At 48.5% G+C, this 17,943-nt stretch overlaps 1 protein-coding gene across 1 annotated transcript; it reads left to right on the forward strand.

The window, feature by feature from the left end:
* Window positions 1-12,287: 12,287 nt before the first annotated feature.
* SPINK1 (serine peptidase inhibitor Kazal type 1) lies at window positions 12,288-17,357 on the forward strand. Its single transcript, XM_085073864.1, has 4 exons — window positions 12,288-12,436; window positions 13,863-13,903; window positions 14,486-14,598; window positions 17,201-17,357. The coding sequence occupies exons 1-4, from the start codon at window positions 12,382-12,384 to the stop codon at window positions 17,274-17,276; spliced, it is 285 nt and encodes a 94-aa protein (XP_084929990.1). The 5' UTR covers window positions 12,288-12,381; the 3' UTR covers window positions 17,277-17,357.
* Window positions 17,358-17,943: the final 586 nt, after the last annotated feature.

Consider the following 17,943-nt stretch of genomic DNA (forward strand, 5'->3'; position numbering starts at 1 on the left):
AATGGAAAGAGCTGAAATCAGTCCAGCGTCTCGCCTAAGTGGCAGGAGAATTTCAGGCAGATGAAATGCAATTCTCTAACTGCAGTTATTAGAGGCAGCGGGGGTAGAAGCCTTGCTGGATCTGGAATAGAAGTACCATCCCGAGGGAAGGCTTTTCTTAGCATCAAGAATCACTATGTGTACTGTTTTAAACAGGTATTCAGAACATGCCTTGAATTTATTGCTAAGCACAGACCTCAAGCCACAGTAGCGCCTTAAAAAGGGATAATTTCCCACCTCTGCAGGGGTGTCACATCTACACCTCCAACAGAGGCTGCAAACGGGCCACAGGGAAGGGAAGCAGAGCTGGGCTGCCCCAGATCCTGCTCCCAGGAGTGCCCCAAGGAGCAGGGACAGCTCGGGGCTGGCTCACAGCAGACAGTGCCACCTGCTGTCACCTGGTCCCTGTCCTATCCCTCCCACCGGGGTCCCCAAGCAACCTCCCAGCTCATCAGTTTTGGCCCCCATGCAAGCCAGACCCCAAAAAGCAGCAGTTTTTCTACATAATATTTTTCTCTGTTCATCAGGCCATTCCCCCTTCCCACATGGCTGTGAGGGACAGACACTGAGCTGATGGATGATCCACTTTGTCCACGACCTTCAGCATTTCATGGGATTTGACACCACATGCCAATATTGTTCACCACGGAAATAAGGAAAAGACAGATACCAGCACTGGGAAATTACAAGAAACAATTTCTGAGTGTGCTTTGTCTTCTTCCCCAACTGAAAACTGTCTTTGTGCATCTTTCTTGAGCATTGACATCATGTCTTCCACTCCTGAACCTCTCACCACCTTTTTGGGGCATGGAGAGGAGCCCAAGATGTTTAGAAACACCCTGGAAATGAGCAGGGAGACCAGCCCACCCTATTCAAACACCATGATTAGAGGTGCATTTGGATACTGCCATTGCACAACAAACCCAAAATGCCTGAAATAACAGTTAAAGGGTTTATCTTGACCCCACAGCAATGCAACAACCTCACAAAACTCATATGAGCTTCTCCAGGCAACCTTTACCATTTGGCTCAGACCAGAATCAAAATATGAAGCAAAGCCACCAAGCTCAGCAGGACTTTGGGTCCTCAGGGACTCAGCAGACCCTTAATATTCTCAAGAAGCTTCTTAATGGATGGTTGGATTTTTTATCATGTTCTCAAACTTATAGGTCTTTCATTTTCTCTTTTTGTTAAAAACCATTGGAAGGTGGCATCCCCCTCCCCAAGAAATCTACTTACCAAGCCATTTTCAAGCCCAAATTTGCTTTTCCACTAACTGGCCACCAAAATCTTGACCAACAGTACATTAACCTCTATCATATTTGAGAAGTGAAAGACCAAAAGATTCACTAGGACAGATACTTAAACCAGTTTCCCAGTTTCCTTGTTTTCAATTTCTCTCCTTCAGTCAGAGTGCTAAAGCAGCACAGGAGAACCAAATTCAATTAACAGGATTAATAGCAATTAAGCTCCTATTGGAGTCAGGGCTGTGCTCTTTACTCCTGGAAAGAGACTACATGTCACTGCAGCAAGATAAGCAGCAGGTGATGCCAGAAGCTTTTTATTTCCACGGAGAAAAATTGGTTGTCTTCCTGCAAGTTGTCTCCTCCTCCTCCCCACCTCCTCTGACCAGAATTTGGCCCAGATGGAGGCAATTCCTTTCCAGCCTGCTCCTGCTCAGCCCCACTTTCTGCACATGGAACAGCTTAGGTTCCCCTGAACACCAGTTATAGGGCCTGAACAAACCACCCCAAAGTCACTCTCTTTTTCCATTCCTGTCTTATAAAAACAACCTGGTTTCACAGCATGTGTGGGAAAGAGCAGAGCACTTAGATGTGATGCTGAAGCTCTCTTTAGTTTGCCTTTTCTGTAGGATTTGCTCCTGACAGCCTGACCCTGCTGTGAAAGGAGGTTCTGCCAGGAGGATCAGCCCCAGTTACCAGCACACTGGGATATTCCCACTCCCTGGCAGTGTCCTGACCCTTCCCACAGCAGGGACCATCCTTGAAGGCAGGAAGGCACTGTCACTCTGGCAATTTATCCTCCGGTCTCACTCTGTTATCACAGCACCTCGCAGAAGTTATTTTAGCTACAGAGCAGCTTTCTGGCTTCCTGTGTAGTTCCTTAGTGTTCTTCCTAATTGAGGGCTTTTAACATTAACAGCGTTTAGCAGCTGTTCTTCTTCCGGAGGTGGGGGGTGCACCAAATCTTTTATTTAAATTTCTTCTCTAAGAAATGGAAACGTGACCCACATCCTAAGAAGATGTTCCTCAAGTGACAAGCCTTCCCCGCTCTGCCAGGGGCTCCATTCAGCCACTGGCCCCATGACTTGCTGAATTCACCAGTCCATACATAATCCCCCAGAAGGAATTAGGGATATCTGGCTGAATATTTCCTCTAGAACCAGGCAAGGGGCTGTATGTGGTTTGGAGGGAGCTGGAGCCTTCCAGTTCCAATGCAGGACCATCAGTGCCCTCTCCCTGCTGTGCCACCTGTGAGTGAAGCTCTGGACAAAGTAGGATGGATTCACCAGGGGCTCCTGTCCCTGGAAGAGTACAGCAGCAACAATTGGGGGTTGTGGGATCTTCCCAAGAGGAGGATGCTGCCTGCAGCAGCCACCAAACAAAATGGGAAATGGGGTAGGAGGGGATCGTGGGACACACTGAGGTTGGTGCCTGCAATTCCTCTCCAGCCAGGGTGGGATCTGCATGGCAAAAAGCGGCCTGAGTCCTCAGAAAAGAGTTAGGATTTGCTTCTGTCAGAGCCTTGAGTGTTTTGAAGTCCGGAGAGAGGCAAGAAGCAACGAGCTCCACCAGTGCCCCCGGGATATTGCAACAGTCACCAGTCAAAAGCATTCAAAGATCACAAACCAGACCCAGATGATCATGAATCACAGCTTAGAAACCACAAATGGTTCTTAAGCCTCTTCAAAATAGTGGCTTTTACCAACAGGCTCGTTTGGAATGGTTTGCTTTTTCCAGCCACCCTCTGAACCCAAGAGAGAATGGGCTAAAGCAGGAGCAGAGCTCCTCGTGCAGTCCTGGCCCTGGGAATTGGGGTGGTTACAGGGAGATGTTGTGACACCTGGCACAAGGGTGGTGGTGCTGGGGCTGTGAGAAGGGCTGTGTGGGACACCCTGGTGTCGCTGAGGGTGGGCAAGGGGTGACCCCTTAGCAGGCTGAGCCCAGGTGTGAAGGAGAGCAGGGGGTCTCACCTGGTTCCTGGCTCCCTCCAGGGCTTGTCTGACAGGGGTCAGGGGAGGACAGCCTTACACTCACCTCTGGAAGTCTGGGGGATGTCAGACAACAATTTTGTTTGAAAATGCTTCCTGTGCTTTTCATCAGGGAACTCACAGAGGTGATGTTAAGTGCTCTAACGTGGTAAAACACCACAGGCTCCTTGGGTCCACATGTGTGGGCAATCCTGAAGCTCCAGACAGAGCAAGACCTACATCCCAATAATGCACAGGCAGTAAAGCTCTTACGTGTCATCAATGTTTTAATGCCCCATTTAAATATTAATATAATGGAACAGCATAAAAGCAATATCCCTGAAAGCACAGGGTCATTTAGTCCACTGCCCTGTTCTCAGAAAGAGACCAAAGACCTCCTCCAAGTGTTTTACTTCACCAGTCCAGTGCTGACTTTCTCAGTCTCATAACATTAGTTCTAGTAATAACAATACATCATCATAATGCAAAGCTGGACATCATGATAATTATTTATGACTTATGCTTCTGGCCCTAACTGAATGTTTCTGTAGAGGTTTTAATTATCATTTATGCATCTTTGTTCCACATCCATAAAAATCCCAGGGCTCTGTATGGCTGAAAGCTGAATTTATAGGATCCTGGGAATGGCAGAGCCCAGATCCAGTGAGAAAGGCTGTGCCTAATCACCAAAATGCCAGATCCAGTGAAAGGACATGAATGTCAGCAGGCCACAAAATGCAAAAATTAATCCCAGCAGGTGAAACTGCAGTTCCTGGAGTAAAAGGGACTCGAGTCAGCTGCATTTGTGCCTGATCCATGTCAGCACCTTGATGGAGATGACTGGGGGGAGTCTCTGGATCTGAGGCCCCAGCTGGTCAAAAGGCTGACACAGTGAGGGTGACAGCACAGAGATATTTGGGCTTGGGGACAAGGGCATCTGTGCTCCCTCCTGTGCTCCACAGGGAGCTGCACTTGGGGCTGCCCACCCCCTTGCCAGGAGTGTCTGATCGCCCTCCATACAATCCTGGAGGATCCTTATGAAGAGCCCAACCTGGCCACTGGCAGCCCTGGGTCCATCATGAGCAGAGGAACAGCAAAGCACAAAGCTCGGGGATGTCTCAGCTGAACAGGCAGATGCAGCATCATCAGCATCATCAGCTGCCTCCAGCACACCCCTCACCATCTGCTCCTGGCAAACACCTCAGCACTGGAAAAGAGATGCCCCAAGTGCAGGCACTGCGAGGCTCCCTTGAGCTTGGAAGCAGGCTAGATTCCTTCTTCCAAAATACACAGAGGGAAAAATACAAGATGCAACATCCCCGAGCATTTCCTACAGAAACCACAGCATAACATGAGAACCTCGGATGGTTTTTTTTAACGGGAAAACCAAGTTTCTTGGTAAGTGGGGCTTGAAACTGTGAGCCAGGGGCTTCCAGAAGCTCAGAAAATGGGGAGGAATGAAGAAAAGAGGATCTTGGCAGGGATGAATAAGGATAAGAAGGAAAAGCATACTGCAGGCAGCAGCCATGGGCTTTGGCAGCCACTTCCTCATGTAGAAGGAAAAAAACCCAATTTAAAAGCTGCTTGGGGAAAAGGAGGTTCAGCAGTGGATTTTTTCATCTCCGTTAGCAGAGCAAAAGGACTGCTCCTCATATCCCTGATGGGCTGAAGACAGTGCCTTCTCTGCAAAGCACCTCGCCTTCACAACCAGGCTGCAAACGTACAAGGCATCAAAAATAATGTCACATTTATTAGGGAAGCAATTGAAGCACAAAACTCACCGAGGGATACAGGGACCTGACTACACGCAGAAATCAAAGGGAACCCTTGATGGAAAAGAAATGTTTAGCCACTATGTTCAAAGGCTCCCTAAATCAAAGACAAACTCCTTCTTTAATCAAGGCCATTGACCGAGGCTGAAAGCACAGAGAACTGCCAACAATTCCCGCGGCGTCGCTTTTCACGGCAGGGCTGCAGGTGCTGATGCTCTGACACTCAGCATCCTTCCCCCAATATCCTGTATCTGTGTCCTGGGAGCAGCTCTCGGCACTCAAAACACAGCAGTTTTTTCAGGGCAATAAACCTCAGCCATCAGCCATCCAAACATCCCAGCGCCCCTGTTTTAGCCGCAGGAAAATTTCAGCCTCTGCCTCCGAGCTCGAGGAGTCATTAGGAAAAGGAGCAAGTGTTAATTGGGCTGTATCTAATCTCAGCCCAACCCAGGGGTCAATGGCTGTTAGCTAAAGTTTATCAGCAGTGTTTGGCCATCATTTATCAGCTTTGGGGAGATTGTGCTCGGACAGGTGTGCAACATGCTGACGCACAGATGGGGTCAGGGAGTATTGATTTTCCGAACCGGAGAGCGGATACCAGCGATTAACAAGCACACGTTTGTTGGGGATAAAGCAACCAGCAGCAGCACGAGATGCTGGTGGGGAAAGAGCTGGCCAGGAATGAAGTGCACATTTATGAATTAACTTCTGAAATGGCGTGGAACTCGCAGTGCTGGGTGGTAGCATGGCTTCAAGGAAAAACCACCTCTGCAAACAAGCTCGGTGTTTCCCATCTCTGCTGAGCTTTATGTTCAGAATCAGAGTCCAGCAACATTATCCTCAGGTCTAGCTCATGTCTGCTACTTGTTTTCTCTTTCCTCCCAAAATCTATTTTCTGTCAGCCTGTGAAAAAGCCCACTTCTCGTTTTAAACTCTCTCTATAGATCACAAGAAGAAGAAATGTTGTGATTGACATTTGAAAATTAAATGTGTTGTTATTTAATAATTTACATTAGCTTTCTCTTCCTAGCCTCACCTTTCTAATTTTTTAAATAGGCTTTTTTTTTCCCTATGGAGCTAAGCAGGCTGAGAGCTCTCTGCTGGAAAAGCCTCATCTGCTCTATTTGTCCAAAATGGCACAGTGAGATTGACAAAATAGTTCCACCATCCTCAAGCCACATATTTCATTGAAATCAGAAGTATAATACTGTTTTTCCTACTTCTGGGCCAGTTCTGGGAGCAAATCATGTAGCCCTTAGTGCTGCCAATGTAACTCACAGGAGTAGCTAGAAAGGCCAAATATTTCTGGGGTTGTGATGAAAGTCATTTGCAGTATATTTAGTTTTGTTGATCAACTGGCTTACAAAGTAATGGAAAAATATCACAAAAGCTTGACAAAAACGTTGACAAAATGTGTTCAAGAAATTAGAAAAAAATGTGAAAATATCCTTTATTTCAGACTTCCACTGAAAAAATCTCCTAGTCTTGGAGATATTGGGCTAGCCAAGGACCATGGACTATTGCTTCTCTACTACTTTCTGACAACATCTGTGGGAAATATCACTTTATTCATCCATGTTATGAACCTCTGCAAGGATGAAGACTCCACAGCCTTTTTTGGTTCAACATCAGTGTTTGTCCACCCTCATGGTGAATGGTTTTTTCCTACTATCCCACTGGGATAACCCTTCCTGCAGCTTGTTTCTGCCATCTCCCATTCTTTTGCTCTTCAGGTCTGGGAGGGCTCATGCTCCCCATGTCCTGCCAGTCCTCACCAGCTCTGCAGCCAGGATGATGCACCCAGAGCCCACCTGGAAATCAGCTAACTTCCTAAAGGGACAGATTTCCGTGTCATCACTTGAAACTCACCTGAGAGAAAAGGCATCAGTCACAGAATCACAGGATGGTTTGGATTGGAAAGGACCTTAAAGATCATCTTGTTCCAACCCTCTGTCCTGGGCAGGGACACCTTCCACTAGCCCATGCTGCTCCACACCCATCCAGCCTGGCCTTGAACACTTCCAGGGATGGGAAGTGACCACAGTTTCCCTGGTCAATGAACAATAACTGCAGGCAGATGGGATCTTTTATCCAAACAGAACCAGGCAATAGAGATCCAGGATCCTTATCAAGAGTGGTTCTTACCAGAACTCTCTGCTAAGTTACCTCACAGGCATTTCAGAGTGTGATCCAGCCCTGGACAAGGGACATGTGGTCCTTGGGAGCAAGAACAGAGCTGCCTGAGCTGAGCAGAAGGACAGATTAGACCAGATCATCCCCCCTGAGTCTGTGACCCCAAAAGGACAGGGACCATATGCTTCCCGTCTTGCTAAGCTCCGTCAAAGAGGGAGTGGGCACAGGGTGCTGCTTCTAGTTGGAGAAAGGGGGAGTGATTTGCTGGAGGAGATTGAAATCTGTGTTTGCCCAATTATCAGCCGCAGCGCTTAATCACTCTGCCCTGGATCTCTCCGGCAGCCGCAGGGGCAGTCGGATGTGGAGGCGGGAGGCAGATAGGATTTAATAAAGAAGCAATTTTATGAAGGAATACTTCGCTTTTGGCATTTTCTGTAGGAGTGGGAAAAATGATCTTTTTTTCTTCGGTAACGCCAGGGAAAGCAAGAAAAGCAGAGCTCCGTGTTTCGGCTCCTGGGGGATCGACACTGTGTGCTCTCACTGCCTCCACATCCCATGGAGATCCTGCAAGAGAGCCAAGGAGAGGAGATCAGGGGGGAAAGGGGGGAAAGCCTGTTCAGGAGATAGCACCCCCAGCACTGCCCCAGAGACAGAGCCCCAAGGTCACTAGAGCTGACCACAGCACAGAATTATTCCCAGCAGACATGCACCATCACCAGTAATCCATAGCAGAGGAGGGAAAGGTTTCCATGGACTGAGCCTGTGGGGTTTTGTTCACTGCAGTGGTGGGAGAGCAGAGGGACCAAGCCAGGAGCTGCACTGGGAGCTTCCACAGCAGGCTGGGAACTCCAGCCCAGCCAATGTCAGCCAGTTATCCTCACAAACACACAGCCTTTCCCCAGCACATTCATCCTCCTTGGGAAGCATTTGATTGGCATCTAGGCATGGTCTCTTCTGAACAGCCCAACAAGCTATGATTTATGTGATGGCTTTGTCTTTAGACACTGCTGTCAGCAATATCCATTCTCAGGCAAAGCTGCCGATGCCTGCAGATTTCCAAAGGTCTCTCTCATGGACAAGCTGCCCTTGCTGAAGGATAACAAACAGAAGTTTTAGTAAAAGTAGAAATTATGATTTGCTAATATTATCCTGTAGCTATGCCCAGCCCCCTCCCCAGAAACCAGAGGTCCCAAGTCCAAGATTTCCAGAACAGAAGAGGAAACAAATTGATATACTGTCCTGGGCTCCAGAGATTCTCCTGTAGCTGGAGAAAATACATGATGCTTTCTCAGCAGCTACTCACAGGATCCCTTTTCCTAAACTGTCAGAATGTTCAATATCTTCTGTGCACCCAGAGCAACAGAATAGCTTTCTCAGCATTGATGGGAAAGTATCCAAGACAAAAATCACTACCAACCAAATTAGGGTTGAGGGGTTTATTTTCTTTTTCTGCAGGAAAAATCAGTATTTGAGCAGTATTCCCTGGACAGAGGAGCAGCTGATCACTGCACACCACTCTCATTTTGCTGATGCAAAAGGGCTTGGTCTGTCTCACATGTCTTTCAAAACCACCTTGGATACCATGGGCAAGGTCTTGCCTACACCTGCAAGATCCAAGCCTGGCAGGCAACAGAGCTTTAGGCATTTTTAGGCTTAAAATCCAACACAAGCAGCATTTTGGACCAGAGAGAGCTTTGAGCATCTTAGGAACTGTTTTTTGTGACACCTCTAGGTTTCACATTTGCATCAGCCTTTCTCCAAATTTCACTCATCCCACCCATTGCAGGGCAGCAGCAAAGTCCCCACCTGCCTTGCTGAGATCCTGAGCACTGAGCACTGAAGGCCTGGCCTTCAAGAATCCCCAAAAAGGTCCCCAAAACCTCCACCAAGGGATGCCACCAACACAGGATTATGATGCAGGTCTTGGCCACACAGTCATTCCTTGGTGAAAGGAGTTGGGACTGCAAAAGGAGCTCTGTTCCTGCTTTAGCCCATTCTCTCTCTGGTTCAGGCGAAGGCTGGAAAATGTGAACCACCCCAAATGAGCTTGTTGGTAAAAGCCATTATTTTGAAGAGGCTTAAGAACCATTTGTGGCTTCTAAGTTGTGATTCATGATCATCTGGGTCTGGTTTGTGATCTTTGAATGCTTTTGACTGGTGACTCTGCTGCAGTTTCCTGGGGGCACTGGTGGCTTTCTTTTTGTACATCAAGTTTCCACAAAAAAAAACAAACTCCAGCCCTGGTACAACAAACAGTCCTCCAGCCTGTCATGGAGGACCCATCACAGGGAAATAGATAGTTTTCCAAATTTTTCATTCCCCTGCAACATAGGTTTTTATCCCTTTGCAACACTTTACTATTTAAAGAAATGTCACTTGAAAACCCTCAGGTTTGACCAAAAGATGATGCAGAAATTCATCGTGCTGAAGGAGAATCACCTCTTCCTGCTGTTTCCTTCTTACCATCGCCTCTTCCCCACATTCCTTGTGTACCATCAATTCCCTCTCCAACTGCTTCCAGAAGCCAGGAGGAGACACCATCAGCAGCTGCAGAGATCTTGTGTCCTACAACAAGTGTGGTGGCCACCACCCAATAAGGTGGCCAAGGGGACACCATCCCATGCCAGCACCTGCTCTGGGACCTGCCTGTCCCCTCCATCTCTCCCCGACAGGCTCAGCATGTCACACAGCACGGCTGGCGGAGCCGCCTGACTCATTTCTCTCTACTCCTCCAGCTGATGTGTTTGGAGGAACACGCTGCTCTGACAAGGTGACACATCCTGAGAAAGCCCACACTGCCGAGGACGCTACCAGGAGCACCCAGCACAGTAGCAGTTCGCAGCTCTTTTTCATTCCTCCCCAGTCAAATGAGCCCCAAGCATGTCTGTTTGATTTTCCTGAAGGGTATTGAATTGTTGTCAATCAGGAGAGAGGAGCCCTGAAATTCCCTGGTTTTTAAGGCATCTCATAAAGACACAGCTGTCAGTGGAGATGCTTGGAAAGGAAGAGCATTTGCTAACAGAAAACTGCATTAAAGCCCAAGTGTGCCTGCTGTTCAGCTGCAGCCTATGCTGGAATCTTCTTTTGGCAGAGGCAACTGCCCTTGAGTCTGCTGGTTTGGCTCAATTCGTGGTGGAATAATTAAGTTCAGTCCATTTCACTGCATAATCTGGAGTTTCTTCAACCTTCTTCAGTAGCAAAGTACTTAATCTCATCCAGCTCTAGGAGCAGTTGGGAACATGAAAATCAGCCAGTGCAAAGCTATCAGGAGCCCAAGCAGTAAGAGGATGAAGAGAGAAGTGTCCAGGAGGCAGGGGAAGGTCAGCAGCCTGCCTGTGCTTTGATGCCTCTGGCTTCTGGAGGGAGGAGAAAACCATGGCTTTTACACACACTCAGAATGTTCCAGGAGCCAACACAGTTGCCACCTGCAGAGCATAAACACTGAGGATTTACCCACCAAACTCAAGTTTGGAAATGCGCCTGGATGTTTCCAAGGAATCCGAGGAAAAACGTTTCTGTTCCTGAACAATCCAAACTATCACATTTCCTGGCTACAGCAAGGATCTCTAAACTGAAAAATGTGTTTTACCAGGAGTGGGCACATCCCAAACATGGGTAATCAGAGAAACTCCTTTCAGCACTGCTCTATTTTCACGTGTTAGATTGAAGAGGAAAATCTTTCCCCAGCTGCCCTGGTGTGTAACCACCAATGCCCTTGCTGAGTCCCCTTCCAGCTTTGGGAAGTGAGCCCAAAACACCTATTGGCACTTATAGGTTCTGCTCACATGGTGGACTGGCAGGTAACAGGGGACAGTGAAGGACTGAGATGAACCTCTTTCAGCTGTAAAAAATTATCATCCCTCCCTCCCTTGCTCCTCAGAGGGTGATAACATCACATGAACCATTGTCCCAGGCATGCTAAAGGATTGCTGTCTGTGGCCAAAGGTCCACTAACAAACACCCAGCCCACCTTCTGAGAGCTGCTGAGCAGGCCATACCCAAAGCCAGCTTTACTCTCTGAGGTAATAAAATAACAGATGCCACTAGGAGCAGTTCTTTCTGCCTCATGTTGCAGGTCAGCCCAGGGAGAGCAGAGGGAAACCCAGCTGAGAGGGAGGAATTTCCCCATGACCACTTAAGCAAAATCAAAAGAGATGTTTATGGCAGGGAAAAACATCCTCCAGAGCCACACTGAGTATCCCTTGGACAGTGCAGCAGCTGCCAATGGAACTGAGCTTTCTCCCTCTCAAACAGCTCCTTGAATTGCTCTTGGCATTGACTTTTTCCTGTTCAGCTAATTAAAAATCTGTCTTTGAGTCATAAGCCCCCATTAGTAATAATTTGCTTTGCACTTCTCCAGTGATTTATGGCTGAGATATCAAAGTGCTTTAGAAACATTAATTAATCCTTCTAATCCCCGAGGGACTGATCCACTCTCTGCAATGCACCATTGGTGGTGTAACTGTAGGAAATCCCCAGGGCTTACTCCCAACTACAGGCAGGGAGAAGGGAAGGGAGCAGCGTCTGACCCAGAGGCTCATTTTGGCTGCTGTCTGCAATCAGAGATGTGCAGTCAAAATAGCAGCACTGAATATGCAGCCACGAGCAAGCCCAAGGCACAGCCAAGCTCTGCTCTCCAGGAGCTATCCTTGCTCCCATTCCTGCCTGCTCCTGAGGGGAAGGGGAGCTGCAACAGCCCAGCTCTGCTCTGTGGATCACACCAGGAGAGGTGTGTGTGGATCAAAGCCATCTTCACCTAGAGGTGGCTTCACCAGGCAGCTTCACCCTGCAAGTGGCAGCAGCAGGGTCATTAATCAAAGCCACACTGCTGCTAATTGTATTTCCCTTGCTGTCCTGCCCATTTCTCCAATCTTGCTTCTTTGTAAAAAGTCACTTTATCACAGCTTGCAGTGCAGACCCAGGGCTGACCCCCACACCTGGGACAGGGCTCAGTCCTTCCTGGAGATAAGGATTGTTACCTCCATTGGCTTGGGAGAAGCTTTCATCCTTGCGCCCACCAATGAGCCAGTTGCCACCTGGCATTGTCCCCGTGCTTTGAATGTTGTCACCACAGGACTGCAGGGTGGAGCTGGCTGTGTGGTGTGGTGCCAGAAATGGGGCAAGGTATAAAGGTCCCAGGAGACTGCCAGAGAGAAGCAGGTTCTTGAGACCCTGAGGAGTGTCCTGGTTTCTCTCTGCTGTGCCCAGTAAAACAGCACCTTGACCATGAAGGTAGCTGGTGTTTTCCTGCTCCTCTCTCTGGCACTCTTCTTCTACCAAGGTGAGTCCAACATTTTGCTTAGGAGTTATTTCCTCTCCTTGCTAAAGCTCCCAGGTCTGCCACATGGGAAGGTGAGTGTGGGAAGAGACCAGATGGTGTTGGGACCTTGCTGTGGCCCTGGGCAGGGAATGCTGCAATGGCCAATGTGCATTGAACCTGCAGCTGTCTGTGAGCAAACCTAAAACAGAGGCTTTGAAAGGGTGCACTTGCTCCCAAAAATGAACAGATCAGCTGGGCTGACGCTCTTTCTTCAGGGGTAGGATTTGTCCTGTAACTGGTGATTTCTAGGACAGTGTGATCCTTTCAGAGTGAATAGGTGCTATTCTGGTTTTAAAAAAGCAAATCCAAGAAGACAGGAAATGAATCTATGCAAGGGAGAATGCAGCTCTCACTACCAAAGCCAATGTTTAAGCCAACTGTGTTTTCAAAATCCCATATGGTGCAGAGGGATGAGAACATGAGCTGTTGCTGCTCCTTGGGTCCTGGTTTAGTGGGCTCATTCCAAACAGGAGGGTGCTTCTGAAGCAGGTCCTCTGTCATCCTGTTTACTGCACAGAGGCTGCCATTGCAGGGCTGTCTGAGCCCAAAATCTGGGCTCATTTCAGATGAACTGAGCACATGGTGAGCTGCAGCTCCTAAGTCTGGACTGGTGCTAGTCCAAAGTTAAATCTTTGAAATATTAAAGTGTGGCTACAGACCCTCTACACTCTACAGACCCTCTGCTACTGGGCCATGCTGGTTGTTAAGAGAGATGTACTCTAAATCCTCCATGTAAATAACTTCTGGAGCAACCCAGGATCTTTTTCTCAGTTCTACCTTTCACCAAACAAATTCAGGCTGTTTTTCAAAACACACCCACTGCGTGCTCCACCCATGATCCCAGCTGCCAGCTCAGGGCCAGCTGCCAGCTCAGGGCCAGCTGCTCCATGGAGAAACCCACCAAAGTCATGGCTTGCTCCCAACCAGCTTTAAAGTGAGACCTCAGGGTCTCCTTCTAGTAGAGACCTACAGCAACTTGTCTTTGCTCTGCTTGCTTGTGGTACAAACTGAATAACAGTAGAAAAATTGCCCTGGATTTGCTCCAGCACCTGTCCAGTGTCAGCAGGAGTTTCTCAGTTACTCATGAACATGTGGTAAGACATGACAAAAGCCACCTTTGGCAGGTGACGTCTCTAGAAGAGCATCTCACCTTGCCAGGGCCTTGCACCATCAAGGTGTTTCTGCCAGGGAAAAAAGGGTGACACAGCAGGAAGGGATCCAGCTGAGACATGTGGGAGATCCAAGGGAAGAAATTGTTTTCTGGGACAAAGGTTTTTGAGTGAAGACATACAGCCCTCAGCCTGAACTGTCTTTATTCTGTCCCTCTTGAAACCAGTCCGAGTGATGGGTGCTAAGGTGTTTTTCTTTCTGTCTCCACTTTCTCTAGGAAATGCTGAGATGGAGGCAGCTGCTGTCAGAGGAACTGAGGTAAAGTGTCCTGTTTTGTGTAGCACTAGTGAGATAGCATTAACCCATACACTGGGGAGCCACCATTGCTAAATACTGTGAAATGTAGTGAGTTGGCAGCCCAAAGATGCCAGTGCCTGGGGAGCCCCTTCTACCTGCTGTGCCACAGCAAAATCCCAGTGGTGGTACTGCTTTTTTACTGCATTTCCCCCAAACACTGAAGGAAAAGTTCCTAAAAAGCTAAATATTGCTGTCACCTGCCAAGAAGACCAGAAATCCCCTTACTCTCTGGCTTGCAAGTGTGAGGACAGGTATTGTTGTGGCATAAAAATAAAAACTAGGAAGAGCACGATCAGGCAATGCCCATGGAGCACTATTTGCTCTATCCTGTGACTCCTAAGGGTGTGCAGCAGTGCCAGGTGGAGTTCAGCTGGCCAAGAGACATGGTAGCAAATGGTCCCAGTGCTTCTGAGAGCTCACAGAGGAGCTCTGAGGAAGGGTTATCAAGATAGACAAGATGTGCACCTCTCTGTGAAAGCAAAGCTCCTTTGGTAAATTGAAAACTGGTTTAACATTTTCAAAACCATCCTTTTGCATCTCCAGCCAACTTGTGCGAATTTCAACATGAGAAGAGGATGTCCAAGGGACTTTGACCCCATCTGTGGCACGGATGATCTCCTGTACAGCAACGAGTGCCTGCTGTGCCTTCACAACCTGTGAGTATCTGGACCTGCTGCAAGCCTAAACGCCACGCAGTGAGGGCTACCACACATATCTGGGATTTCCTAGAAGGAAAGCTGTTTGCACGCAGCTGGGTGGAGCACGGGCAGTGAGCCCAGCACATCTGGCACGACTCTGGCCTCCCGCACAGCTGCTGCGCCTGCTGCTCGGAGCATGTGGGCTCCAGCTGAGGAATGGGGCCACTGTGTGTGGCTCGCAGCACACACGCTGCCCACAAGCAAAAATCTCCTCATACCTGCAGCTGCCAAGCAGCAGGAATTGCTGGCAGGCGTCCAGATTCTCAGACAAATGGCAAAGTCCTCGAAGTCTGCCCAGATCTAGCGCACGGGCTGAAGGATATTTTTCCAGATGACCTCAGATGTGTGGTGGCTGAGGAGAAAAAACTGTGGTTTTTTGCCCCAGAAATTTATGGCTGAGCTCTGCTTTCTGTCTTCTCTGCATATGAAAGGATACAATTTGCTCTGGGTATTTTTAAGAATGAGCTTTATATTTAATCTGTGCTGGTGCCAGATTGCACTGTTCTAGCAGAAGGCCAGGTCCAAATGCTAAGGGTGTCTCTGGCAAGACTTCATGCTTTCATCTGGCTTGGGCCCTAGGTAATTTAAAGTATATTTATACATTGGAAGAACTCTGTGTCAGACAAGTGAAGGAATTACTTCCAACTCAATGCTATTAAGTGGTTCAGAAATCTCTGTTGGGAAGACTGAGTCTTATCTGAAGCCAGATGCCCCAATCTGCAGGGCTAAGGGAGCTTCACCCTTGACTTTACCTGGTGTAGGCAGGGATTTTTGGTGATCAGGCTCACAGGCCCATCTGCCATCAGCAGAGACTTTTGTAGCAGAAGCTCAAAGTTCAGCTTTTCTGTCCCTGGGTGAGTGGGTTTGTGGAGCCAAATTCTGCTTCCAGGAGCATCACCTCCTGCTAGCTCTGCAGGAACAAGGAACAGAATCCAGATCACCAGGAAAAAAAAGAGCCTGGATAAATATTGTCAGTTGGGTTGTCCCCTCTTTGCTTCATTAACCCAGGCTGCTGCCACATATTCTGCTCCTGGCCTGCTCAAATGCTGGTTTACATTTCAAGGCTGATTCAGTCAGGCAGAGAGAGGCTGAGTGGGATCTCCTCAGCAAAGGCACCACAGTTAATGACCCAGCACGGCCTGGCAGGGCAGTAATGACCCTGCTGGAAGCAAGAGCCCTGCACCAGCTGTCCCTGTATTGTGCAACAGATGGGGGTGGGAGGTTCATCAGACACAACATCATTAGGGCTTTGGCCACGGACCAAGAGCAGGGTAAAGTGAGCAAGGAAGGCTCTGCAGTTAGCTGTGTGCTGTGGCATCCAGGATGCTCCATCTCCCCGGTGCACAGAGCAGCTTCAGAGGGGATGGGAGACTCCACTGGTCACAAGGAGGGAAATTGGGGTACAAAATAGAGAAATACCAAGCTGGAGGTGTATTCAGAGCCAGCTAGGAGTGAGAGGAGGGATGGGATGGATGAGAAGCTAGTGCTGCATCCACCTTGTGCTGACAGGAGCTGCATTCCCGGAGCTCTTAAACCTCCCAGTTGTGCAATATCCTAGCAGCTGCCACTGGGAATGTGCTGCTCTTGTGGGTCAGAGCCCCGAGCCTTGCAGCTCCCCTGTTCTGTTCCCAGTTGAAGAAATGCTGAGGTTAGGAGCAGCCATTTGGTCTCCTGGCCAGGACCATCTGGGCTGGGCACCAGGACTCTGAAGCTGCCTGGTGCCAAATGTCTTGGGGGAGAGATAAACGGAGTGTCCTCATCTATAAAGCCTTGGTCCGTGGGGAAAAGTCAGCCGAGAGGCAGGAGAAAGTGTCATTTGCAGTTTTGTGTGTGCAACTGGCTTGACAAGAGCTGGAAGCCTGCAAGGAGTCTGGGAATAACTACGGAGAGCATCTGGCCGGTCCCTGCGGCAGCAGTGTCTCACTTGTCGCCTTTGGTCACTTCGCTGTGACCAGCATGCAAAATGCTTTTTGCAAAACGCAAATCATTGTACCAGCATTTCTCTATGCACCTGAGAAATGGGTCTCTTTCCAAAGAGGAGAACATCATGATTCCGTGTGAAAATGGAACAATTCAGAGCAATCAGGTCCACTACTGGGCAAAAAGAAAAAATAAATCCTTTTTTAAAGGTACCTTTTTAATATTTTCCTCACTTTTGCTGCAGAAGCAATCAGGAGAGGAGGCTGGGAGCAGGCCAAACCCAAGTGAGACACAGTGGCAGGCTTTTGTCTCTAAAAACCTACAAAACAAATCATAACCTTTATTGTCTGCAGCCAGACAGGCGTTAGAGGTGTCTTAGAGCTGTCCTGCAGCACAGAGGTGAATTATCCTGCCAGGAGGTGTCAGAAAGCACTCTTGAGCTTACTGCAATTAATTAACACATGTCCATGGTAACCCTGAACTCCCTGTCAAGAATATGTGGCCTCGCTTGCTGTGAATAACACTTAGACGATGATTTAAGCAGTATTTTCCTTTCTTTCTGCCTTTGTCCTCTGAGCCAGGCTCTGCTGCATCTCAGGGACCCAAAGGCACCCCCCAGCATTTTTAACCTCTCTTCCAGGCAAAGGAGCACCCATGTGCGCATCAAGAACAGAGGAATGTGCAGAACTCCCCGTGTTGGTTCTGCTCTGAACTGAGGCACAGCCATCCCAGAGATGAGAGAACAAAGCTGTCCCCTCACCCTCTCAAACCCCTAATAAAATGGAAGCATCGCCATGTCTTGTGATGGGATTTCTTACACACACAGCAATCCCCCTCTCCCCCACATTTAAAGCACCTTCCTGAAAAATATGGTTTGTTCTGGTGATGTCCGTAAAAAGCTGAGAGCAAATTACTGACAAAGCCCCAAAGACTAGGCTGGGATGTGCCCAAGGAGAGAGCCAGGCTCTGGCAGAACAAGGAGGCTCTTTTGTATCAATAATTTTGCTTTCCTTTCCTAAACTTCCAGTGTTTGAGCAAGAGGAGATTTTTACCATTCTCATCACTTGCAATTGCACTTGTTCAATACAGGGCAATAAAGCCCTTGCTCCATAGCCTTTGCCAGGAGGAAGAGCCCAACAAGTCATCTCCATGCTGACCTGTCTCCAGCTTTGTCCATATGCCAGTGCCCTATCACAGGGTCCTTGTGCACCAAGAGTCACCAGCCTCATGCTTGTCCTTCAGGTCACAGCTACCCAGTGCCTCAGAAAACCAAAGAGATTCCATTTTTCCAGGCAATTTTTTTTTTCACCTCTACTGGCCTTGGTGAGCTTTGCTGCTGGCACTGACAACCTGGCCTGAGGGCTGTGGGCTGGCAGGATGGGA

Source organism: Lichenostomus cassidix, chromosome 13 (genome assembly GCF_008360975.1).
Source record: "Lichenostomus cassidix isolate B80296 chromosome 13, HeHo_3.0, whole genome shotgun sequence".
Lineage (NCBI taxonomy): Eukaryota > Metazoa > Chordata > Aves > Passeriformes > Meliphagidae > Lichenostomus > Lichenostomus cassidix.